Source organism: Podarcis cretensis (genome assembly GCF_951804945.1).
Source record: "Podarcis cretensis genome assembly, chromosome: 3".
NCBI classification, from domain to species: Eukaryota; Metazoa; Chordata; class Lepidosauria; order Squamata; family Lacertidae; genus Podarcis; species Podarcis cretensis.
The window spans coordinates 44556434-44582228 of NC_137172.1; the positions used below are offsets into that span (position 1 = coordinate 44556434).

At 41.7% G+C, this 25795-nt stretch overlaps 1 protein-coding gene across 5 annotated transcripts in view; it reads right to left on the bottom strand.

Moving 5' to 3' along the window:
• The window catches only part of KIF26B (kinesin family member 26B), a 290029-nt gene that overhangs the window by 196452 nt on the left and 67782 nt on the right, over positions 1–25795 (bottom strand). The window contains exon 1 of one of the 5 annotated variants that reach the window (XM_079969425.1): positions 25306–25418. The exons of 3 other annotated variants lie outside the window; for them this stretch is intronic. In XM_079969425.1, coding sequence (XP_079825551.1) covers positions 25306–25308 — 3 coding nt within the window. In that variant the 5' untranslated portion in view covers positions 25309–25418. Of the gene's footprint in view, positions 1–5433; positions 5452–25305; positions 25419–25795 lie in introns of those variants that run through there. One more of the 5 variants, XM_079969427.1, reaches the window with a different exon arrangement.

The following is a 25795-nucleotide window of genomic DNA, read 5'->3' on the forward strand; positions in this document are numbered from 1 at the left end:
CTACGTATCTCTACACCATCTCAAGAAGAGCTTATGCCTTTTGCCTGTTGCTTTAAGACACTTAAGAAAATGTTTGTCTTTTAAGAATATCAGCTTGTTTGTTGAATGAGACCACAACCAATCCAGTGCAGTATTGTGTTTTCAACAACAACCAGACAGATGCTTCTGGAAACTTCTGAATAAGGCATGACAGTGGTGGTCACTTCCTGTAGTTCTCCCAGGAAACCTCTATATTTTTGATAAATATGATTTTCTTAGAGGAAAGAAGAGACAGGACCCTGAACCAACAGCCAAAGCAAACAGATTCCACAATGCTAATGCTTGTTTGCTGGGAGGAAAATGTGCAGTGGGTCTTAGGAAGGAGGGGGAAAGGAGGATTCACTGTTGGGAGGCTGTATTAATTACACTACATCTCTATTAAATGCTAAACCATTTTTATTTTCACTGTTTAAATACCGTGAACAGCTACTCAGCATGCTGTGATTAATTGATTAATAAATCATGATACCTCTTTATGCAAAGTGGCTGGAGTGAAGTTCTGTCAACAGATGCCCAAGAGGGGCATCCCTAGGAAATGATGGGGGAAGCACTGGTGGGGACTTAAACACATCAAGTCACAGGCTGGCTAATTCAGTTCAGAAAATGCCTCAGCAGCCTACTGTTCAACACCATCATGCATCGCTTCAAAGAAATATCACAGTCCAACCTACGGGTAGCCTCCAATAAAACTATATAGCACAGGTGAACAAGCTCATTCATGCACAGGCACAAGGATCTGAAACATCTGTATTGATGCAGAACTGATAATATACCCTATAATATACCCTATAAAGGTAAAGGTAAAGTCAAAGGCGACTATGGAGTGTGGCACTCATCTTGCTTCAGGCCGAGGGAGCCGGCGTTTGTCCACAGACAGCTTTCCAGGTCATGTGGCCAGCAGGACTAAACCGCTTCTGGCACAATGGGACGGAAATGCCGGTTACCTTCCCACCTCAGCAGTACCCATTTATCTACTTGCACTGCCTGAAAGAGCATATCCACTTCCATCATTCATCCCAGATGTGGAGGTCCAGCTCTGAGGGCCTTCTGGTGGTTCCCTCACTGTCAGAAGTGAAGTTACAGGGAACCAGGAAGAGGGCCTTTTCGATAGTGGCACCCAACCTTTGAAATGCCTTCTCAGCAGATGTCAAACAGATAAACAACTACGCTTTCTTATTACTATTACTACTACTTCAGAGTTACATACCTAATCTGTCCAGTAACACTGATAAGGAAATCACCAGATTCAGCATCTCGGGAATCAGCTCTTTCCTCACTAATGGAACTACATTCCTTAACATCCTTGGTACACAAGGTTCCGCCCTACCAGTTCTAGTGTGCACCAGCCACTGCTGGTTCCCAATATAAATAAGAGGTACATCGTGTTTTCAGTCCATTCATACACATGCTCAGAAAGACACAGAGGAGCTCTGAGCTTTTCTCCACAGCACCCCAAGGAGGTTGCCTAGCATTGCAGTAAGACTAAGACCCTGCCTTCTGTATAATTTGTTTTCTACCTGCTTGATTGGTCAGGGCTGTCAAACCTCTGCCAGTTCTCCTGCTTCAGCTCCTGAATACAACAGGCCCAGTGTTGTTCTTTGAAACTTAACCACTCTCTGGCAAAGGGCTTCACTTGGGAGTAGGTACATCTTATATTCATCTCCAAACACGGTTCAGCATGAAAGATCCCAGACACTATTATAAATAAATCTTAGGAAAGGAAAGCTTTTTCTGAAGTATGCCCAGCATCTACAAACTGTAGCAGTTTCGGCAAGGGCTGTGCACTAGCAACCTTAGCTGTGTATCAATATTGAAACGAACTTCATTTCCTTCTCAGATGTCATCTAGCAGCACATATCTTGGTAGATGACCTCCAGAGGGTACAAGGAGCCTTACATTCTGCAACACCAAGCCAGGCTGGTGCATTACATCTAATGCACCCTGACAATGCAGTTATAGTTGGTGGTGGTTACGTTCTGAGGCACTGTGCATTTAAGTGAAATGGCGTATATTGGGAACACCATTGAATAAACCTGCAAACACCACAATAACTCCCTCCAAACTTCCTTGCTCAAAGTCCAAATCTCCACAGGCCTTAAAGGTCTGTGCAAGAGTTCCTAGGATTGTACTTGCAAAGGCTCATGGGATTGCTAGACACTGTTTTTGCACCATTTTTGCTGTTTTCCGCTCTTTTAGGGCTGTTTTGTCCCCTTTTGGTGCCACTTCCGGGTTCACGGTGATTCGAGCATGTGCAGTTGTGCATGCCTTGAATGCACAGAAATGGGGAGTTTCCTGTACCCCCTATTTGAAGTTTTCAAAATGTAATGAATGATCTGTGTCTTGTTGCGGAAACAAGAGTTCCCTTCATGAACATTACAAAACCAGCTTCAAGTTAGCCTGACCATTACTGATAAAAAACAGTTTTCAAAGAAACAGAACTCAGGCTACAAATGAGATACGGTGAACATTAATCAGAATGGGATAGCATACAAGGGTCTCCTGAAAACATGGCTTCTGGGAGTGGACAGAAGCAGAAAAATTAGTGTATAAGAAAACTCAAACTTTATCCTTGGCAGAAATGTTAAGAGATCATGCCAGGAAAAGTTACTGAAACTGGAATGGGCATCATATATTACAGACGGTATGGAGGAAGTTAGATCACTATTATGTGCATCAAAGCTCCAGAAACAGATTGCTGGAATAGCATAACTGCTATGTTTTGGCATCAGTACACTTTCTGTATGAGTTCCAGGGGGCATGTTGGTGGGCTTAATGAGCAGCAAGTTATTAGTCCCACAGGTGTGTATAAAACAGGCATAAGGACTTCAAGCTATGTACAGTTTGGGTTCCATAGCATACGCAACAGGAGGATGCTAAGTTATGCACACTATTTGAGCTTCTTAGGCTTTAAAACTCAGCAGGAAATGTAACAGAAATAGGTCTGCTTGTGAGACTTCATGTCGACTTGAAAAGTCCACGGCATTTTGGCATCCATTTCCAAAGTGCCAGCTGGGGAGAGGAGCTCAATACCGAGATAATTATTCAAGGTTATAACCATATGCTTCTTTCAAACAAAAGGAGATTTGATTCAGTTTCAAACAAAAAGTTGAGAAGGAAGCGACTGAAAGTGAATTTAACCATTCAGTGCAACATAAGCTCAGAATCATGAGTATAAGCTAGAACCATAAGAAAAAGAAGGAATTCCAGAATGAATAGGAGTCGCAAAAACAATTGTACCGCAAATGTCTAAGTTAAAAGGGGTTAAGCAGGTGGTGAGCTATATATTGTCCATACAGCTAGGATATGTGAAACATGCCAGCCCTACTGCTGCCTTCTTCTTCTTTTCCTTACCCCATTTGCTTGTGTCATCCACCTGCTGCGTCTTATCACTGAATGAGACTGAAGCCCTTTTCCATTCATTTTGCCCAGCATATAGTAAAATGGAGAGCTGATCCTTGCCAGGGGTTTTAGGTAGGGTGTCCTCTTTTACAGTAACTAAAATTAAGAAATGCATCTATGAAAGGGGGGGATAAAACACATGTATATAATATCTGCATCTGATAATCTAGAAATGCAAATTTAGAATTACTATAATTTAATAGAAATCAATGCATTTCACAGTGGGGAAGAATGTGATCAAATGAACATTGCCTGCACAGTTTGCCGTCCAGGTGTTAAACATTGATGGGCACTTGAAAGGCCCCTGAAATTTCTTCTTATGCTTTCTGACCTTTAAGCCAGACTCGAAACAGGCAGTCCTTCAAATACAGGGCTGTCCCCTGATAACCCTCCAGAGAGAGGACCGACCTCTGTGACATAGTACAAATGGCCACTGTAATTTTAGGCATTCTTTCAATATGTAGAGTCTACATTGTAGACCACCCTAACTCTCCTTGCCACTGTGACTGCAGTATACTAACAATATGCTGGGCTGAACCATGGAGCAGTTCACCCAACAGGTCTAAGCTGCAGCAATAGCCTCCCAGCAGCAGCACGGCTGTCACTCAACCAAAGTGGGAGGGGGAGAGGCAAAGGGGTGGTGCTGCTCCCACCGGTGCACCCAGACAGCCCTAACCTCACCACCTTGCCTCCACCTTGCTTCTCCCCTTCCTCCTAATGGCATAGCATGGGGGGGCAGAGGGGTGGTGGCCCCGGGCACAAAATTCTGAGCAGGGAGCAACCAAGCGAAGTGACGCCCGCCCGTGCCCTGCCCCTGGGCCAGCCGATGAGTTTGAGCTGGCTCGCCCTTCCCTCCACGTGCAGTGCCACCCCAGCTGCCCCATCCACCAGGGGCACAACACTTGCCCCACCCCAGGCACCAGCAACTCACGCTATGCAACTGCTTCCTCCTTCAGGTGAGTTGCAGCTGTGCTGCTGCCAGGAGGCTTTTGCTGCAGCTTCAACCCGTTGGGCTTCCAACATACCGCTAGGAAGCTGCACAGAATAAACAGTGGGAGTGGCAAGGAGAGTTAGGGTGCCCAAGCAGGGGCAACCAATGGGGTGTCCCCCAGAGGGAATGCAACTCTCATCAGCCCAAGACAGCGTGGCCAATAGTCAGGGTAGGCAAGAAGTTGTACTCCCAACATCTGGAGAATGTTTGTCTCCTCCTGCCCTATAGATTCATATGCCCCTGGCAAATTGTCAAGCCATAATTTGCTAGACTATTGATCTTCAATGTAGTCACTGTCCTGGCTTTGCATTGTTGGCTTTTACTGATGGTTTATTCAATATGTTTCACTGCTTCCTGTATTTTATTTTATGTTTTAAGTGTTTTATAGTGATGTGTTTTTTTTAAATCTGCTTTCTGCTTTGAAATCTTTGAATGGAAAAGTGGCCTAGAAAGACGTATGTATGTAAATAAAGAAATAAGTAAGTAAATACAATATACTGGTGGGCAACTGAATAAGTGAAAAGTAAGACAATAGATGCTATATATTTTCAAGCATAGCTGAGCCATGGAAATTAACTCCCACTTGGAGTCGTGCTGGGTAGGGGCTCATCTCCTTCAACAGAGAAGGTAGCAAGGACCTGTGTTAGGTGATCAATCAGTCATACCAAGCGTTGGGAAAGGTGGAAGAAGAACAGAGATCAAGGGCTTCACATCTTTGCCCTGACAGAAATGTAACTTCCAGACCTTCACTTGCAGCAGGGGGTAAGAAAACTAATTAAGAAACACTGATGGGAACTGATGCAGTTTCTCTGATAGAAGCCACAAGGGCCGTTTTCTTTTTACCATTCTAAGGAATTTTGTTTTGTGCCTCTAGCTTGCTAGCACAGAAGCTACTTTGTTTAAGCAATGCCTTTGCCATATTTTCAGAGGACAGAGTAGAAAAATTAACAGCTTTATTTCTTGATTGTGGTGGTGGAAACCGTGTGTATTCTGAGTGCACGTACATTCCATACATCTGGGCCAACTTCCAGATGATGTTGTTTCTTAACCTAAGGACACACACTCTTCTCTAAAACTAGATTAACTGCCATGGAGACTTGCTATCTTTGCAAGTCTTTGGCTCTGACTGCTGAAAAAACTGGTGCTCCCAACTGTTAAACTGACACCGTTTCTGTTGAAATAACAGAATGCTCGAATAAACTGAAATCTGTGGGAGTCCTGAGCAAACAGAGCCTGTGGTTTTAACGCGGTGAATACAAATGACCAAAACTGCTACCAGCAACAGTTACAAATTACCTTTCTTCCCAAGCAAAAAGCTGGAAAGGTGACTAAATATTCTCAAATTTTGCAGTTCGGGTTTGCTTCACCCAACACAAAAAGCTACACTGATGTCATGATACCTTTTGTCTTACAGGGCACCACAAACTCACACAAACAGGATCATTGCAGCTATCATATAATAAATATCTTGCTTGCTTAAAATTTGTGTCATGTGCCAGCTATTCTCTTACATACAATTTCAGATCTGTTTTTGCTAGTGAGTGAAACCTCAGAACGGGGCTGAAGCCAATCGCAGCTCCTCACAAGTGCCTCTTCATGATACATGTGTATTGAAAATATGCATTTTGTCACATTCAAACATTACATTCTTAGATGTAAAAAAGTAATATGTGGAATGTCCAATAGACAGGGCCATTTTTCATCAAATTCAAGCAGTATCTATTAGGAAGAAAGTCTGCTTACTTTGAGCTTGTCACATAATCTGGTTATACAAATCTCTCTCCCCCCCCCCCATCTTGCAACAGGAAAGGGGAGAAAGTTCTGTTTTGTTTTTTAAATGGTCTGTTTTTTAAATGGTCTTCCCTTATCTGAGTTTCAAATAGCATAAACTACTATCAAATTTGCCTTGGATTCATCTCCAATTGATTCACTTTCACCTATTTTGCTGATTTAGAACCCCACTCAGTCCCCAGATCAGAAGAGAAGGTTGAGTTTGGTGTCATTAATAAACTGATGATACTACTCAGAATTCCATCTAGATGTTAAATAGCAAGGGTGATATAATTAAACTTTGTGGTACACCACAGGGTAATTGACATATTCTCATTATAGTTAGAATATTAAATGCAGTGCATTGAGGAGAAAATAAATTAGGTTTCTTGCTTGCTTAAGGCTTGTTCTAAGGATGTGACAACTGCATACATCTGGCCCCCAGGTGTTTGAATTATTGTTTCAAACGTGAAATCTAACTGTAGCTAGATTTCTAACTGGGCTGGGGGGAAATAAAAGGTTGTCAAGGAAGAAGCATGGAGTACAGTCATACAGTTATATCTCATGCCCATATTCTGATATAGAGAGTCCGTGAGATTCACTGGATAGAGGACTCTGAAATATAGCCAACACCTCTTTAGGGAAGTTTTTAATGACTGATGTTTTAATGTATTTTGTTGGAAGCCACCCAGAGTGGCTGGGGAAACCCAGCCAGATGGGTATGTATGTATGTATGTATGTATGTGTTTATGTGTTTATGTATGTATGTATGTATGTATAAATTACTATGACTACTACTACTGGAGCAGACTGCCATGCACACAATGGGACTACCCCCTCCTCTCCTCTCCTCCTCCATTTATCATCAACATCTCTTCTCCACCCTCTGTAAAACATTCTGAGGGTGCACAAGGGGGTTACAAAAAGAAGGAGAGGAGGGAGAAGTCCCACTGTGCAAGTGAAGATCTGTTGCACAAGCAGAACAGCAGTGTTGGGTATGGTCCTTACATGGAAGCCAAAACTTCGCAAATTCCCCTTGCTCATGAAAATCAGTGAGTGACCTTGGGCAAATAACTCTCTCTCTCTCTCAGCCTAACCTCTCAAGATCACCCAGAGAATAAAATTTTAGCTATCATGGATGTGGAGGCCCTTTAAACCTGTATATTCAACTAACATGGACTACAAGCTACCAGAAATATCATCCCTAGTGATACACACTGCACATCTAGTTACCAACCTCTGCCACTCTGTATTTACTCTCAATTACTTCCAGTTTGGAAAGATCAATAGCGCTGTAATTGGTGTTTGCATAGTTCCATGTGCCAATGTTTTCATGGCTGACTTAGAACAATGTTCTTAGCTCTTGCCATTATCATCTGAACCCATGAGCAGGAAGCACTTGAGAAATTCTCCCAGGACCTCTAGACCAATCCACACAGCAGGTCCACTTCCTGGATACTATTGTGCAATAATGGACATATAAGCATTATTTTATGTCAGAAACGTACTGATTGCTTCACATACTGATGTGCTTTGAGTTTCAACTGAGAACACTCCAAAAAACAACAACACCACTTTCTACAACCAAGCACTGCAATGCAAACACATTTGTATGGACGGAGACTCAAGATGCGTAGATTTTCATCAGGCATTTCTTTGACTACAATATCCACCCAGTGAAATGAATAACAGGTCAAGAGAGATGGGCTAGTACTCAAGAATAATCTACCATGGAACAGATCTTGATGAGAAACTGACAAACACACTTTGTTGCCACCTACTAACTCCCCGCTATCATCAGTGATCTACAGCTCATCTTGAACAATGATACTTCCCTCTTACAGGCCTTGGGTGGTAGGCCAATCCTTGCTTACAGAGAGTCCCCTAAATCAAAACGGTTATGTACTACCAACAACAGGCCATACAAGGACCAGATGCTGCAATGAACACAGATGCCAACTCTGCCCCATCTCTACAGAGCCAACACTGTTACAGGACGTAATAAACTCAGTCACAACATAAGAGATTCATTCACCTGTTCATCATCCAACGTGATAGATGTTACCATCTGTCAGCAATGCCCTTCTGTGTTCTACATAAGCCAAGACAGGCCATTCTCTAGGCAAAAGAATAAACGAATACAAATCTGACACCAGAAAGGGCAATATTCAGAAGCCACTGAGAGAACAGTTCAATCTTGCAGGATACTCTCTGCTGCTAACCTTTAAAATAGCCATTTTTGAACAAAGAAGTCTCCAAGGGAGACTCCAGCACAAAGCAGCTGAAATACATCAAGAGGCAAATGTTGTCATTTGAGGCCTGAATTCAGATAACAGGGGTGTTTTTTTTAGCCTATTACAGGTGTTAATTAGCTCCCCAAACAGTAACTTTAATATAAGAAAAATATCTAACCTCACAAAAATCTGACACCGCAAAATTTCAGACCAAGATCCTTTAATTAATTATCTGTCCTTTTTGTGGCTCACCATCAACAAAAAGCTAAAGTTATAAAATAAACATCTTTTTGTCAGTTGTGTTTTAGATCACAATGTAAAGTTCTATGACTTATTCTATTCAAATAATACAACAGTGACACAGCAGGCAGCTGTAACTTCTGGAATCTCATACTCAATCTGGGCTGATGTTTATTTTCTAAGAAAATGGAATAGTGTCATTGTTAACGACCAGCAGGTGTCAAAATGTGGAGGTGATAAAAAAAAATGTAGGCAATAATGATGTCTTTCTTTGACAATGGCCTGAATCCATTATAGTCATATAGACACGGCATTCCAGAAGGAAGAAATATTAGGAAATGATGGGCCCTTCGAAAAGTTACAACTGCATCTTCGGCATTAACCCAACTGTCCCACTCTTCTTATACTATGGAGAAGCAGTTTGCTCCACAGGAGGCAGTGATGCCCACCAACTTGGATGCCTGTAAAAGAGGATTCAAGATGGAGGATCAGGCTATCCACAGCTACTAGCCATGCCTAGTCAGGTTTAACCTCTACTGTCAGAGATATTATGCCTCTGAACAGCAGTTGCTGGGAATCACAGGTGGGCAGAGTACCGTTGCACTTTGATCCTGTTTGCATGCTTCTCCCAGACATCTGACTGGCCACCTTGGGAACAGGATGCTGGACCAGTTTTGGGCCACTGGCCTGATTTAGAAGGCTCTTCTTATGTTCTTAGCTATAGCTGTTGGCCTATTACTTTTTTCTTTCCTTTTTTAATAATCCCACAGACCTTGTACAGACTAAAACATCTCACTGCTTTCTGCAAAGTTATCTCATGCTTTCCTACTGAGCATTCTTTTATTATAAATTCAGCCAGAACCCAACTTCCAAAGTTAAACTCAAAAAAGAAAACCGGGTGGGAATTTTTAGGCAAATGGAGCTTGAGAAGGCTACCACATAGAAATTCAAGAAAAGATTTCTACCCATGGAGAATAAACAAGACTGAGAAGAATCCATAACTATAATCTAATGCCACTATCATAACTCCATCTAATACCAGACTAGTGTGGTCCAGCACCTATGTTTGGAAGAAACCTGGAACCACCCAAAAATAAGGCAATGGTTTCTGCATACTAGGAGGACAAAGAAGTTTATTTGCAACTCAAAAGAAAGGAGCATTTAACTATATATCCAAAACCAGCCAAAGTACAACCCTAACTCAATGTGGATATGCAGGATATGTTGACAGCTGGTTCACATATCATTTAGAGAGTCGGTTTTTAAAAAGGAATAAAGAATGGTGGTGAAGAGAATTAGTCTGCTTGAGCCAATTAAGTTAACACCTTATACTATTCTTGATGAAGGATTAGTGCCATAGCACTTTTCAGTAGAAACCATATTATTTTCATCTAATCACTTGGCTCCTTTTCATTTAGCATTCTAGTGCTACACTTGTATATATCTAATCAAGCATCTAACATTTTTCACGCTATCATTAACTCAATTTGTAATAGGAACTATAATTATAACTTTAATGATAGTGCTGGCCAAAGGAATTTAAATGTGAAATTATGTAATTCTCGTGTGTGTGTGCGCGCGCTGATATATTGCACTGCATTGCAGTATGCTGTAAATATTTTAAGGGGAAGTAATAAGCAATAACAATTCTCTAGTCTAGGGCATTTCATACATTGGAATGGTTTACACATAACACCAAACTATGTTTTGGCCAGCAAAACAAGTCAGGTTCATCAACCATAGTTTAAGGTTTTTTCCCCTTAAACTAGGGATAGCAAACATCATGCCCTCCAGATCCTTTGGAATTCTATATTCTATCATCCCAGACCATTAGTCATGCTGGCTTATGATGATGGGAGATGGAATACAACAACATCTGGAGGTTATCACATTGGCTAAAACATAGTTAACATGAACCACAGTTTGTCTGGGTTTGTACATAATGAGTAACAGCAGTTAGTTGAAAATGGAAACAAATGCTTCTGATCTCACCTCACAGCCATGCTAGAAGAGATGGGAAGGGAGAGCTCACAAGCCAAATTTCATGCCTGTACAGCCAAATATCTGATTGCAATAATTACATGGCAGCACACTTGAGCTGCAAGGAGCCTGTCCCAACTCCTTGACAAATGTACTTGTATAAAACACATATTGCAAAGATTTGTTTCACAGCTTACATGTATAAGTATATGCACTGAACATCTTAGATGCATATATGGGTCCTGATGCATTGATTAAAAATATCAGTGCAACTCAAAGAGGTGTTGTGATTGAACAAGAGTGCAAGTGAGATTTTAACATCTCTTGAAATATTTTACATTTCCTCATAGTTAGCCACATTGTTGGTGTTATTTCAACAATGGCAAATCCAAACACGAAAAAAACTGTGGCTGCCCCATTCTTCAAAAGCAGAACACAAGGGTGTGTCAATTGTTAGAACAATAACTTAACATATGCCTAGCCATGTATTGTAGAGCTTTGTCAATGCCTTAAAAACTTGTAACCTGTTGGGATGCTGTACTGATTTTTTTAGTAAAATGTTTAAAGATAACAACTGTGGTGAGACTTCGAGTTCCAAGCCTGACTGTGGGGGCCAAGACATAGAGAGACAGACATTGAAGAATGGGGGGGAGGGGATGATTCTGTAATCAGAGAAAAAGCAGACTTCAAGTTTGTAGGGTCTAGTTTATGTTCTACATAAACCCCAAGATCCACCAGTTAAGAGTCAGCTGCAATTAGCAATTAAGAACATGGTGCCTCTGAACAGCTGTTGAGTACTGAAATTTGTTTTGAGCTTCGTTCACAATCCTTGTAACCCAAAATGCATTTGTAACTACTTCAAACTTACTTTACTTCAACAGTGCTCTAATTAGGAGGGGAGTCCTGTTGTTAAACAACCGGGAATCAGAAACCTTTGCTGGTCTATTGCAATACCCCCAGAGATCTATGAATAGATCCTGATCATCTTCTGCCCACCCACTGCTGTAGATGCCAGAAATAGATGCCCAGATTCCAGTAGTAATACTACTCAAAACAATGCTATATAAACATATAAGTTATTACATTATTGACACCCTGGTCTGCTAGTAAAAGCATTATGTGACAAACCTCACCAAGGAAAATTCATCTGATGTGCCTTCCAGTGGCTTACCAGCGGACCAGAAGCAATAGACCAGATGCACGCATCAGCATTGGTGACCACGTGATTAAGGTGGTAGATGATTTTGTCTACCTGGTCTCCACCATAATCAGCAAGCTTTCCTTTGATGCTGAGTTGGACAAGCGTATTGGCAAGGCAGCTACAGCAGTAGTTCGCTTCTCCAAAAGGGTATGGGAGACTGTGATGCTAATGGCTAAAGCACACTGCTTTATGGTAGTCAGATGTGGGCAACTTATAATTGCCAGGAGAGACACCTTAATGCCTTCCATATGAGCTGCATCAGGAAGATTTGGGGCATAAAAAATGTCCTCTCCTAAGCTCACATTCCCAGCATGTTTGCACTCCTGTCTCAGTGACGTCTACGTTGGCTGGGTCATGTCCACAGAATGGAATATGGCAGGACCCTCAAGGATGTGCTCTGTGGGGAGCTGGCTTTCAGTACCATGCCTGTTCTGCATTATGAGATGTCTGCAAACATGACCCGAAGGCTGGCAACCCTGATATGCGGAAATCCCTTGCAGATGATCAGACTTGGAGACAGACAGTCAGGTCTTGTGTCCACATCAGTGACCAGAGGAGGATTAACCTCTTGGAGGAGTGCAGAAAGAAGAAACACTATGGTACACCTGCATCAGGAGAACTGGACACCTTCATCTGCCCCAGCTGCAACAAAACATGTCTATCCTGTATCGGTCTCTACAGTCACAGCAGTTGCTGTAACTCTCCCAACATTTTGACCACCCCTGAAGGCGCACTCTTCCATGGTCTCCTGAGACAGACAAATGGCAGCCTAACCTGTACATTCAATCATGGTGGCTTAGAGGAAATTTTCTGTGCCTTGACAAGCTAGTGACTGGTACAGAAGCCATCTCTTCTGTTCCACCTGGTCACCACACTTTCCCCAGTCTTTAATGATCCTTTGCTATAGCACAGCAAGACTACCCTTTTATTTCTTTGCTGTGAAGTTTATGCCATGATTAGGCCCTCTTTGCAAAATATCAGAGTTGTTCTTTCTTTCAAGAGAAAGTCTGAAAGAGATGCTTATGCACTCAAATGCCTCTCACAGCATTTGCCCCTGATAACTAGTGATGGCCAAAGTATCTGATCCATTTGCTGCCTCATAAAAATTATTCCTTAGCCTATTTGACTAATTCAGGGCATGAATGCTCATAAGTGGTAAGCCTGACAGGACTGAAAGAGCCCATTCAGAGCCGAGAGCCTTTACCACTTCCCTCCCACTCACACAAAACACATCACACACACCAGATCCTTAAGGCAGAACACACGGGAGAGACCCAGAATGAGCTCCTGTTACAAAACAACACACTCTCACTGGCCCTGTACTGCTTATCTTCAAGTGTGGGCTGAAAACATACCGTCACTCCAGCCCCAGCTCGACTCTGATTAAGTCAACTGCTGACAAGTCTGAATGGAGGAATGGCTTCTTGACTTGTGTGGTCCAAAGAAGACTAAGATTACAAATCTCCTCCAAAATATTCCCCAAGTGCCCCCACTCCCTGCTCCTGACAATTGGGGAGGGGGGGAAAGTACAAGAAGAAAAGCTTTCAGTATAGCTGGTAATCTTACCCACCTAGGCCTCAAATCAAAATACACTCCTACTTGGGTTACAGAGTCAGCTGGAAAGTTCTCTAATCAAGTAACGGCAGGGGGAGGAAGAGGAGTAGGAGCTGGGGCTCAGAGAATAGACTCCCAACTATTTGTAAAGATCAAAATCTCCCATCACAATTCAACATTACAGTGCTGGCTATGTAACCAAGAGTCAAGGATTAAACGGAGGGTGGTGGGCTGGCACCTGAAAGAAAAGTGCTCTTCGTGCTCCGGGTAGCCTTGGGCACTGCTACATCCCCATTTATTTCTCATTGATTAGACCTGCAAACACTTTCTTTTCCCCCTGAGCTTCTCTGCAATTAATCTAGCATTCTGAGGAAAGCAGTCCTCTTTAAATTCAAGTGGCAGCAGGTTATCCTCAGCTGACATCCCTTGACAGTACTCAAATCAAACTTGGCACCCAGCATCCTCACTCGCAAAATCCCCTGAAATGAAGGTGGATTTTGTGGCTAAAAATAATCACAAGAGCCAGGTGTCTTGTGAGACCATAGATAGATAGATAGATAGATAGATAGATAGATAGATAGGTAGATAGATAGAACTGATCATGTGCAATCTTTGTGATCTTGGCCAAGAAAAATCACTTTTTATTATGTGTATATTGATGATAGATGGACTCGCATCTGTATTTGCACTCCCGCGTGTAGGCTGGCTTGGGTTGTAAGCAATGGCAGAGAATATTCTCAGTTAATATATACACTACCAATTTAAACAGGCTTTATAGTCATTCTCAAGACACTTGAACATTTTAGTTCTATGATGTGGACCTTGGCACTCTCACTATGCTCCAGAGATGCTTCCAGGTGGATGATGATTGTTGAATGGGGGCTATGAATAACATAGTGTACAACTAAATGTTAAGTTTTAGTGATTCTGGTCATTACCACAAGTTTTCCAGACCCTTTAGCTCTCCAACTCACCACCCTCTCTAAGCATTTTGCAATGACTCACAGATATTACTGTTCCTGGAGAACCAACTGGCCAAATCTCAGAACTGCCCCTGGAAGTTGGGGAGTGGGGTTGCCTTGTTTGCTTTGGGAGCTAACACCACAGCAATATTTTTACCAGATCACAATCTCAAAATTCATGGTTAGGGAAAGTAAATGATTTTGTATTCATTATCCGAAATTGAGGGCAAATAAAATTCTGAAATAAAAACACGTGTTTCTAGGTAGCGTTGTAGAAGTGTGTGTATTTTAAACAACATATTGAAACCTCCAGGCTGTTGTTCTAAATTGTGATTAAATGTGCACAGATGGAACATTCACGTTGCATCATTTCCTAGAGAGGGTCTGAAAATTTTATTTTATTTCTGTTATATTTTCATTGTAAGTTTTAATACTCCATTGTGGACTAAACTCCATTCTGAATGGTAACTGTGTTAGCAGCATATTCTGAATATTGTTTGCCTGCCAAGCAAAAGCTACAGGCCCTTCTAGCCTCTCAGATTTTTGGATTAATATCTTCCATTGTAGCACTTGCTTATGTTAACATAATCCTACAAGTTGAGAGAAAAAATATTTATGCACAGGGCAGATCAGCCCCAAACATGTACAGTATGGCACTCTGCACCCCCAGGCTGAAATGTTTCTTTTACAAGAAATACTGGATAACCACAGGACTGGGTCCTCTTCGTTACTACATGATACTGCCCCCTATAACCACAAAGCACATGCCCCTACTCCCAGGTTTATCATGAGTCTATAAGTTGCACACATTCCAAAGCTGGTCAAGAGGGATTCTGGAATCTTTAATTGAATAATTACCCTTAGTTTGGTGTTCTTCATAAAAATTAAGGGCAGTATCTACATATACTTAAATTCTGCCTAGAATGAGAAGACTGAATCAACAACACTCTCAGAGCCTATTTCTGTACATAGCTTGTGGAAAGCTGAATTATGGAACTCCTTGCCAAAGGGAAACTGCAAAGAAATGAGTGATTTCCAGAGATGAATTAAATATAAACAGATAATTGTGTCCATAACTGCCAGCAGATAATGCCAATCTCCACCTCTATCCACTACCAGGTTGTTACTAGCGCTGTTCCTGCACAACCATTCTGTTGCTCGTGGATCTCAAAAAAGAATTAGCCCCTTCCTAAGGCCCCCAAGAACCCCTCCCCTAGATTATTACAGTCAACAACAGGGAATAGGCTGCAGGCAGAAGCAGGGGGGAGGGGGAAGCACAAGAGACAGGTGGCCAGTTTAACTAACCTGTTACATTAGTGGAACTCCTGCTACCACAAAGGAGTTTTCCCACCCTTCCCTTTGTGTGTCCCCATGCCCCCCCCCCAAATCTGCTCTGAAGAGTCAATAGAACCCCCAGAACAGTACATGGGGATGGCAGGAAGAGATGGTTCTGTCAGGCACACAGAAATACTTGCACATGGGTTCTCTGCAATCTTCACGTGAGGCCCTTCTTTGTGTGTCTCCTCTGTGAGATGTCTAGAGGGTGGCAACACAAGAACGGGCCTTTTCTGCAGTGGCTCCCCATTTATCGAATGCTCTCCCTCGGGAGGCTCGCCTGGCACCTTCACTACATATCTTTAGGTGCCAGGCAAAAATGTTCAAAGAGAAAATTGTCTCTCTTCAACCAGACATTTGGCTAACATTCTACAGCTTTCTCAATGTGTTTGTGGAGTGGGGTTATTAATTTGCTTTCGTTTTATGTACAGTGGAACCTCGGGTTAAGTACTTAATTCATTCCGGAGGTCCGTTCTTAACCTGAAACTGTTCTTAACCTGAAACACCACTTTAGCTAATGGGGCCTCCTGCTGCTGCTGCGCCACCGGAGCACGATTTCTGTTCTCATCCTGAATCAAAGTTCTTAACCTGAGGTACTATTTCTGGGTTAGCGGAGTCTGTAACCTGAAGTGTATGTAACCTGAAGCGTATGTAACCCGAGGTACCACTGTATTTTGCATTCTCATTTTGTATTTTTCTGTTGTGAACCACCCTGGTATCTTCGGATGAAGGGCAGTGTACAGATTTAATAAATAATAAAAATAATAGCACATGAGAGTGAGTGTGATATTCATCAGCACATAAGTCCATGCACCTGCAAAAGGATAACTCACGCTAGCCATACTTCTGACCTAAATGCCCACTGGTTCCTTCAATCAAACAAATAATGATGCGGAAGTCCAGTTCAACTAGCCTTTCACATTCCTTTTTGAAAGTGCTTCTGGCTCATGGACTTACATTGGCAGAATTTGCGCAACTCCCAATGAAGAATAGATGAAGTCTGCTAAAAATAAGACAATGCTGTATCTCATATTTGTTGATGGGAAAAAATATGTCCCAGTATTAAATTAAGGATTTCTGCAACTGATTAGGTTTATAAGCATACCCCAAGCCAAAACCTCAAGTTATACTAATCTAAAGCACATTAACTATCTCCCCCCCAATTTTTTTTATTAAATTTCACCATAAACATGCAACGGTCTTTCAAACACTATAAACATCCAACCGCATTAGCCATCATCTGTAAAATGTGAGCCCCCAAATAACTAATCTTTCAGGAACTCTGAAAGGATTTTTGCCTCCAACCACAGTTTACACTGAAGTCAGATGGGAGAAGTGAAAGTCTACAGTATATGCTGTTAAAATGACCCCATTGTTTGAAAGACTTAGAACCAAACCTTAGATTTCATTTTAAAAGACTGAATTTCCCTTTACTAAAATAGCATTAGGATTACATCCCTGCTTGTCTGCAATTTCCTTCAATAGCTTACTTAAGGTTTCCCCATTGTTCTCCCATGGGGACAATTAACTTTCTTGCTTTTAATCAATCAAGTGATTCAGAAATTAAAATCAATCTGGCATTATCCCAGCACTGTTGACATTCCAGGTTTCAGATATATAGAAAATTATCTATGCTTCAAAAAGCAGACATAACAGTTTTAGGGGACAATCCACTGGGATGAGCAGCTTCGGATGTAGTGGCCCTCCAGTTTAGCTGCCTGATTCCCAGCTCAGCTAGGCTCAACTAGCATTAAGTCCCTAACCCTGGCTCAGCCAAAGATATGCCCAACTTGCTCATCCTGACTCAGGAAGCTGAGCTGAAGCTGGCTGAACCAAGGCTGATGTAAGGCTCCAAAAGTAGGTGTTCTGAGAGCATGGCAGTCGCAGGACTAGAGAGTGGGGGACTTAAGCTGGATCCTAAGCCCATTCAGCTCAGTCACGTGACCTGGCAACCCAGTATAGAATACTACTTTGAAGTTTTGTTTGCCAGGCTTAGGCAGAGCAGCAGCAGCCACCCCACAGCTGAATGTGGGTTGGATCTGGTCTAACTTTTTGCTGGCTTTCCTAAATGCCAGCATTTTGTGCATAGGATTGCTCCCATCATTGGCGGGGGAGGGGTGTTAGTTCTAGATTAATTGGCTACAGTTTGGAAGATTATTAAGATAGGTCTTTGTTGCTACCCATACTCTGAAATCACCTGACATCTAGCAGCATCAAACAATGTCTTAGGTGAACCAGGGAAGGACCTACAATCATTTTTAGATTATTGTTGTTTGTTTGTTTGTTTGTTTGTTTGTTTGTTTGATTCTGTTATGTACTGAAGTTCTCACCCTGGGCCAGCAGGGGGATACTGTAGATGGTTATGCAAATGAAGGATCGAAAGTGACATTCAGTGATTGGATAGTTTTAGAAAACTGTTACAGTAACAAGGTACTGGAGCTCTATATAAGCAGGCTGACTGAGCCCTTCAGCTCAGTTCAGTTCTGGCCTCAGAATAAAGAAGAGTTGTTTGAAGAATCACTGTGTCGTCTGATATGTTCGCCCACAACTTAACAGATTCAAGTTATTACACGACCTTCACTAGCAGGTTACAACCATTTAAAATTCAAAAAAATTAAATCATATCATGATATATACTACTTATATGACAAAATGGATGGGAAACTATCACATTTATGTCACATACACAATTTGTCTTCGCCACACGAGGTGCAATTTGTCTGGAGTGAGACATCTGTGCTTCTGAGAGCCAATCTGCGAGACCCCATCACAACACTGTTAAGAGAGGCAGAAATATCGCCAGTTTCAGAAGTTGGCCTACACTTATATTTTTGGTTGTTGTTTTTTTCCATTTTGGCTTGGTAGAACCTTTTGGTCATTATTCTTCCACAATCTGAATTGCAGGGAAAGACAGAAGGGCCCAGCATTCAATGTAGTAGCAGCAGCATGAGACGAAGGAAAAATAACAGTGAATGTGCTCTGAAATGATGAAGGTAGTTGGAATATATGGCCAAAGCACTCACATATTTGAAGTGTTTGTCTAAACATGGAAGCTTCATGCACTAGGAAGAACATTAGAGTAACCAGGATTACCACTCTCAAACTAAAGCTTTGTACTTAAGAGAACATGTATTATTTTTATATGTTGCTCTTTTCCCAAAGAGTTTAGTGCAGTGCTTTCAACTCACAACATGCCTATGTGGTGAAATAGGCAGAGAGACAGTGACCTGAGCAAGGCTTCTCCTTGGGCTTCATGGACCACAGCAACTACACAGATTGCAAAATATTTGCATACTGTGGTTGGGGATGCAAGGAGGCAGCAATTTCTAGAAACCCCTGCCTACAGACAGGTGCCTTCACTGTATTTTGGTGCCTGATGTTTAGAAAGTTTGCGTGAGTTTTAATCTTTTTTAGTGTATTGTATTTTGGTTCTATCTTTCTGTACATTTTAAATTATGGTTGTAATTATTTTTTTTAGTGATAATTTTATTGGGTTTTTGTTTTTTTTTGTAAACTGCTATGATATTTTTCCTACAATCAAGTTGCATATAATATTTATTAAATAAATAAATAAATGCCTTCTGCGAACTTCCTAAAGTAAATTTTTCTTAGAATCCAAGGCAATAAGATCCCATTTCTAGTTTTGCAAGACTGGACAATGCAATCCAATAGCCAAATCAAGGCAGGTTATGTCAGATATGTCATTTTAAAAGGGTATGTCACACACGAGTCTAACTAACATGTTATTCAGGAACTAAACTACTTGCAAAAAGACTTCAGGAGTGTATCTATCATATGACTATGTGAGAGATAATAACACATATACCTGAACCTAATTACTAGTGTGTGTTCTAGATATCACTGCAAATCTGATCACAGAATGGATCGGAAGAAGAGAGCATTTACAGAGCTAAGAGGTGTTAAAGTTCTTTCCCATAAGATGTAACTGTAGTCTGCAATTAGAGTCTAATATTGATATCAGCAGGTGTTTTCCACTTAAAACTAAAAGCCTTTATTTCAATCCATATAGTAATGGACTTTTCCCAGCGCCCTGAAATAGCTCACAATTGTAATAAAGGACCCTAACACTATCAAAAATTATACTACACCTTTGTCACAATGCACAATGGCCTCCAAATAGTATGATTAAAGGTTAATTTCATGATCATTTCTGCCCAGATAAGCACAGGATATATTTCATATGGGTGGGAGTGTACATGTTTCTGTGGAGAAAGACCTTTCACCTGATCATGCCGAATGTGTGTGTGCACGGATTGTTGTTTTTTAAAAAAATCTTTGTAGTGAGCTGGGAGAAACTGCAGACCACCAAGTGGGTTGCCTTGACTGGTTTGTCGTATGCTGCCCAAGTAATGGAGCTATTACATACAATCAAATTCACTCCAATTCAGAGTAGCTCACAGGAGAAAACACCAAATCTCCTTGAAACCTGAACATAAGGTAATGCAAAATCAAAACCTGAGAAGTGAAAGATGGAAGCCTTGTCCTGTTCTTTCCCTCCCAGGCGCTTTGTGTTTTATTTCAAAATAAAAGTACAATAAAAAGTACAATAAAACCAGAACAACATATAAGCCAACAGGTATATAACATAAACATACAGAAGAGTATACTGAGAACCCTTTGGGGGCGGGGGGGGGGGAGAGAGAGAGAAACAAAACAAAAGAAACTTCTCCTGTCTGGAATGAGAGCAGCAGCAGCAGCAGAAACACATACACATCTAATAAATAAGGCTTAAATTTTCATCATTAAGACACACATATCAATAAACAGGGACGCAAGTGGCACTGTGGGTTAAACCACAGAGCCTAGGACTTGCCGATCAGAAGGTCAGCGGTTTGAATCCCCGCGACAGGGTGAGCTCCCGTTGCTCGGTCCCTGCTCCTGCCCACCTAGCAGTTCGAAAGCACGTCAAAGTGCAAGTAGATAAATAGGTACCGCTCCGGCGGGAAGGTAAACGGCGTTTCTGTGCGCTGCTCTGGTTTGCCAGAAGCAGCTGTCATGCTGGCCACATGACCCAGAAGCTGTATGCCGGCTCCCTCGGCCAATAAAGCGAGATGAGCGCCACGACCCCAGAGTCGTCCGCGACTGGACCTAATGGTCAGGGGTCCCTTTACCTTTACCTTACCTTGTTATTTTATATGAGCTGGCAGTATATAAATATTTTTTATAGATAAATACAGCCCTGTCTCACATACAGGGTGTAAAGAATGCTGCATTCATGTGAACCTTTGCTTCCATTTTGAATTATCATCAAGGAAACACAACTGCTGCATCCCCCCCCCCCCCATCTCTAACACTTTTCTGATAATGTACATGCAGGGATGCCAGCAAGACTTTCTGGCATGGTATATGTGCATCCGCCTTCTGCCTCACTTGCAAAAGAGAATACAATTTGTGCCATATGCAAACCGGTATCTTCATTTGCAGGCGCAGTTGAAGGGATCAGAAATTAACCTTAGGCCACACGAGTTATTTTTATGATACTGTATGCTGTCATTTTTATGATGTTGCGTATTTATTGTAACTTACTATGTTGCCTGTAAGTTAGTTTGGTGGGAGCCTGTTTGGCGGGAGTGCAATTATATCCATGTCTACTCTGAAGTAAATTCTATAGTGCTTAGGAAACTAGGTGTAGGATTACAGCCTAAATAAATAAAAAACAGAGATTTCCTAATGCTTTAGTAGAAAATTCCTCAGATTCTGAGCTAGTACAGTAGTAGTACAGTGGTACCTCGGGTTACATACGCTTCAGGTTACAGACTCCGCTAACCCAGAAATAGGGCTTCAGGTTAAGAACTTTGCTTCAGGATAAGAACAGAAATCGTGCTCCGGTGGCGCGGCAGCAGCAGGAGGCCCCATTGGCTAAAGTGGTGCTTCAGGTTAAGAACAGTTTCAGGTTAAGAACGGACCTCTGGAACGAATTAAGTACTTAACCTGAGGTACCACTGTATTTGGAACGGCGCTTCACTCTTGATCTAGGTAACAGTCCCCTCATTTGCATAAAGACACAGAATACAACAGGCAGTGGCTACTATTCCCCTCAAATACTTAATTTTCTATTGCATTTTTTCTTTAAGAAAAAGAAAAGTATAAAATCTAGAGAAATACACCTCCTTTCTCCTCCAGCCATTTTTTTTATTAATACCTTTTCAAGGTCTTTGAAGAACTAATTAATCTAAAGCTGCACTTGTGGAAGAGAGTTAATAGAAATTTTAATACAAACATAAAACCATAACAAGATTTTATCTCACTTCCTTTGATATGTGAAACAAACAGTTACTCCAGGAGGCTTTGAGAAACAGTTATGGAAAACCACAGGTGATAAATTAACCACAGAATGGTTCCCCTTTTGCAATAGAAACATACTGAGATTTTAAAATAATTGAACAAAAAGGCTGTGAAGGTCAAGTCAGTTTGTTCTTGCTGTCTAAGATGCATGTGGAAACTTACGTGGAAAATCAGAATCACCTGCCCTGCAAAGAATATTATTTCATGTTTTCTATGTATTTCCCCCTTTATGTTAGCAAACAAGTGAATTTTGGAGTAGGCATATCTATGTTCCAAAGGAACTGTTCACACAATCTGTATGCGCGTAACCTATGTAGGAAGTGTGTGAGTTAGGGGAAGAAAATGGGATACAACCATCTATGCTCACTAGAAAAAATGCAACCTGATCCAACTGCTGAATTTGATGCACCTAAATCTGTACAGGACTGGACTGCTGGACCCATTTAAGGTAGGTATTGATTTTCTCTTTTTCTATTATATTGCAAAACCATATTCTTTGGTGCAGTAAACAACAGCAACGCACACACAGGGATACACTGGATTATAATTATTTGAATTACAGGTCACATCTGAACAAAAAACAAAAGACATTTGTCTTTTACCATCTACCGTCTCTAGATTTTGACAAAAACCAATTATTTACTCAACTAAAACCAATTATTTGCTCAACTATATCTAACTCCAGTAGTGAAATATGGAAGTGAAAGCTGGACCATAAAGAAGGCTGATCGCCAAAGAATTGATGCTTTTGAATTATGGTGCTGGAGGAGACTCTTGAGAGTCCCATGGACTGCAAGAAGATCAAACGTATCCATTCTTAAGGAAATCAGCCCTGAGTGCTCACTGGAAGGACAGATCGTGAAGCTGAGGCTCCAATACTTTGGCCACCTCATGAGAAGAGAAGACTCCCTGGAAAAGACGCTGATGTTGGGAAAGATGGAGGGCACAAGGAGGAGGGAACGACGGAGGACGAGATGGTTGGACAGTGTTCTCGAAGCTACCAGCATGAGTTTGACCAAACTGCGGGAGGCAGTGGAAGACAGGAGTACCTGGCGTGCTCTGGTCCATGGGGTCACGAAGAGTCGGACACGACTAAACGACTAAACAACAACATATCTAACTATCCATTGAATATATACACACATACTTCAGAATTCATGGGTCAGTGATGGGATTGGGCCACAGCGAATCTTTACAATGCCATAATTCCTCGAGTAGGATCTATATTTTCTATTTGCTACCCTGATATTTTTCCGCACACGTAAATCAAACAAACCCAAACCCAAGCATGTAAGGGAAAAGACAAGGTGCTGCCAATGGGAGCTTCCTTTTGAAGCCTTACAGCTGCACAGGTTTTGCCTAAATTCAGCCCCCTGTGTCCTGCAGTCTCAATATGTCTGTAATTAAAGAAAAACTAGACACGTAGCAGCACACTACAATTAAGTGTAATGTGTAGTTTAGCCATGAGAGGGCTTTCTAAAGGGATAGGCCAAAAAAACAACTTAACTGCAATCCTAGTCAGGACTACCTGAATTCCACTGAGTTTACTTTCAGAAAAGTTGGGTTAGGATTGCAGCCAAAGCCTGGATAACTAAATGGAACTTCCACACATACAGGCAATATTTGTCAGAAATCCATAAACTGTGTACAAAGAATAAAGGGAGACAATGTTTTTCATGCATGGCTAAGAGGCATTTCGTTGACCACTGTGAAAAGCAGAATCCTGGTTCTTTGCGTGATCTGGCAGGTCTTATTCTATCTGTTCAGTCCACAGGTAATCACTGTAGTGTTGTCATCAAAAACTATCTACAGTGGTACCTCGGGTTACAAACACCTTGGGTTACAAACACTTCGGGTTACAGACTCTGCTAACCTGGAAGTAGTACCTCGGGTTAAGAACTTTACCTCATGATGAGAACAGAAATTGTTCGCCAGCAGCGTGGCGGCAGCGAGAGGCCCTATTAGCTAAAGTGGTACCTCAGGTTAAGAACAGTTTCAGGTTAAGAACAGACCTCTGGAACGAATTAAGTTCGTAACCAGAGGTACCACTGTATTATCCTGAAGTATGGAAGCATCTTAGACCAAGTTCCCCAACTACTTGAACAGCTGCCACCTTGTTTTTAATTCGTCCAAGTGTGCATGCTCATGTTTATTTTTCTTCCTGTTGTTATCTTTGATGTTAAGCAATAGCTATTCATTCTAGGTGGACAAAAACGTCAACACAGATGGAAACTAAGGCCCAAAATTGCATCACGCATCAGTAGTTAAGTACTTTAGTGGCTACAGTAAACTTACTCCATATTTAAACTACTGTAGCTGATATAGCTGAGAGCAGAAGGATCCCATTGTTTGCAGTTAATGATTTCAGATCTTAAATGGTTACATCAATATTTCATTCCAGCTGATTAAAAACAGAGCTGGAGTAACTGTTAGTGCAACAAATTCCCCAGATAATAGTTGCAGGCTATGAAAGAGCAACTGTAGAATAAAGTCCAGTTAAGATTCTGAAGCTACAATTCTGTAATTCAATTTTTTAAAATTACTACTGTACTACTGGAGTGATAAGCACTTATAGCTTCTATGAGCCAAGCTAGACGTTATGTTAAATACATGATCAAATTTAATCTGCATGGATTTAAAAAAATATGTGATAGATAAAAGCCTACCTTTAACAGCAACTTATTGTTGCTTTGGCTAAATTCCCACTTAAGCATACAGAGGGTGGATAAGAACACAAAATGTTTTCTGCATTTGACAGCCCATTGCAAAATGAGAAGCATGTGAAACTCAACAGTGCAGTTAGGATGATGACATGGAGAGAGTCACAGACATAATCCCAGATATAGAAGTACATCAGTGGGAGAGAGTCCCATTTAAAATATGGGCAAGGTAACATTATTGTAGGTTCGCAGGTGGCGCTGTGGGTTAAAGCCTCAGCGCCTAGGGCTTGCCGATCGAAAGGTCGGCGGTTCGAATCCCTGCGGCGGGGTGCGCTCCCGCTGCTCGGTCCCAGCGCCTGCCAACCTAGCAGTTCGAAAGCACCTCCGGGTGCAAGTAGATAAATAGGGACCGCTTACCAGCGGGAAGGTAAACGGCGTTTCCGTGTGCGGCTCTGGCTCTGGCTCTGGCTCTGGCCAGAGCAGCGATGTCACGCTGGCCACGTGACCCGGAAGTGTCTCCGGACAGCGCTGGCCCCTGGCCTCTTAAGTGAGATGGGCGCACAACCCCAGAGTCTGTCAAGACTGGCCCGTACGGGCAGGGGTACCTTTACCTTTACCTTTAACATTATTGTACCATGTGAGATCCTCTTCAGAGGCCCCACTCTATGTGCCCCCATTAAGTGAAGTGAAATGGCTGGCTACCAGGGAGAGGACCTTCTTAGTGGTAGCCTCTTGGGTGTGATGTGCCCTAAGAACCTGTGTTGTTAGTGTTCCAAACCACTGTTATGTGACCCCTGTATCTGAGAGTTACCTGCTTTCATTGTTCTGTACACTGGATTTTTTTCTGCTACAAATTTCTATTTTGTGATGTTGTGCTTTTAATTGTATTTTTTAATCATTTCATGCTCACAGGCACCCAGAGAACAAATGTTATTGGGTGGTTTTATATAAATAGAGTAAATAAATTAAATTAAATATATATTTAAGTACTATCTGCTTTAGCAGGCCTATATGGGGAGAGATTGAGACAGATGATGAGCCTGAGATGCAGTAAGACGCCCCCAACAAAGTTGAAAGAATACCGCAAACAAGATTTTCTGTGACTCTGGGGATAGGATTATAAA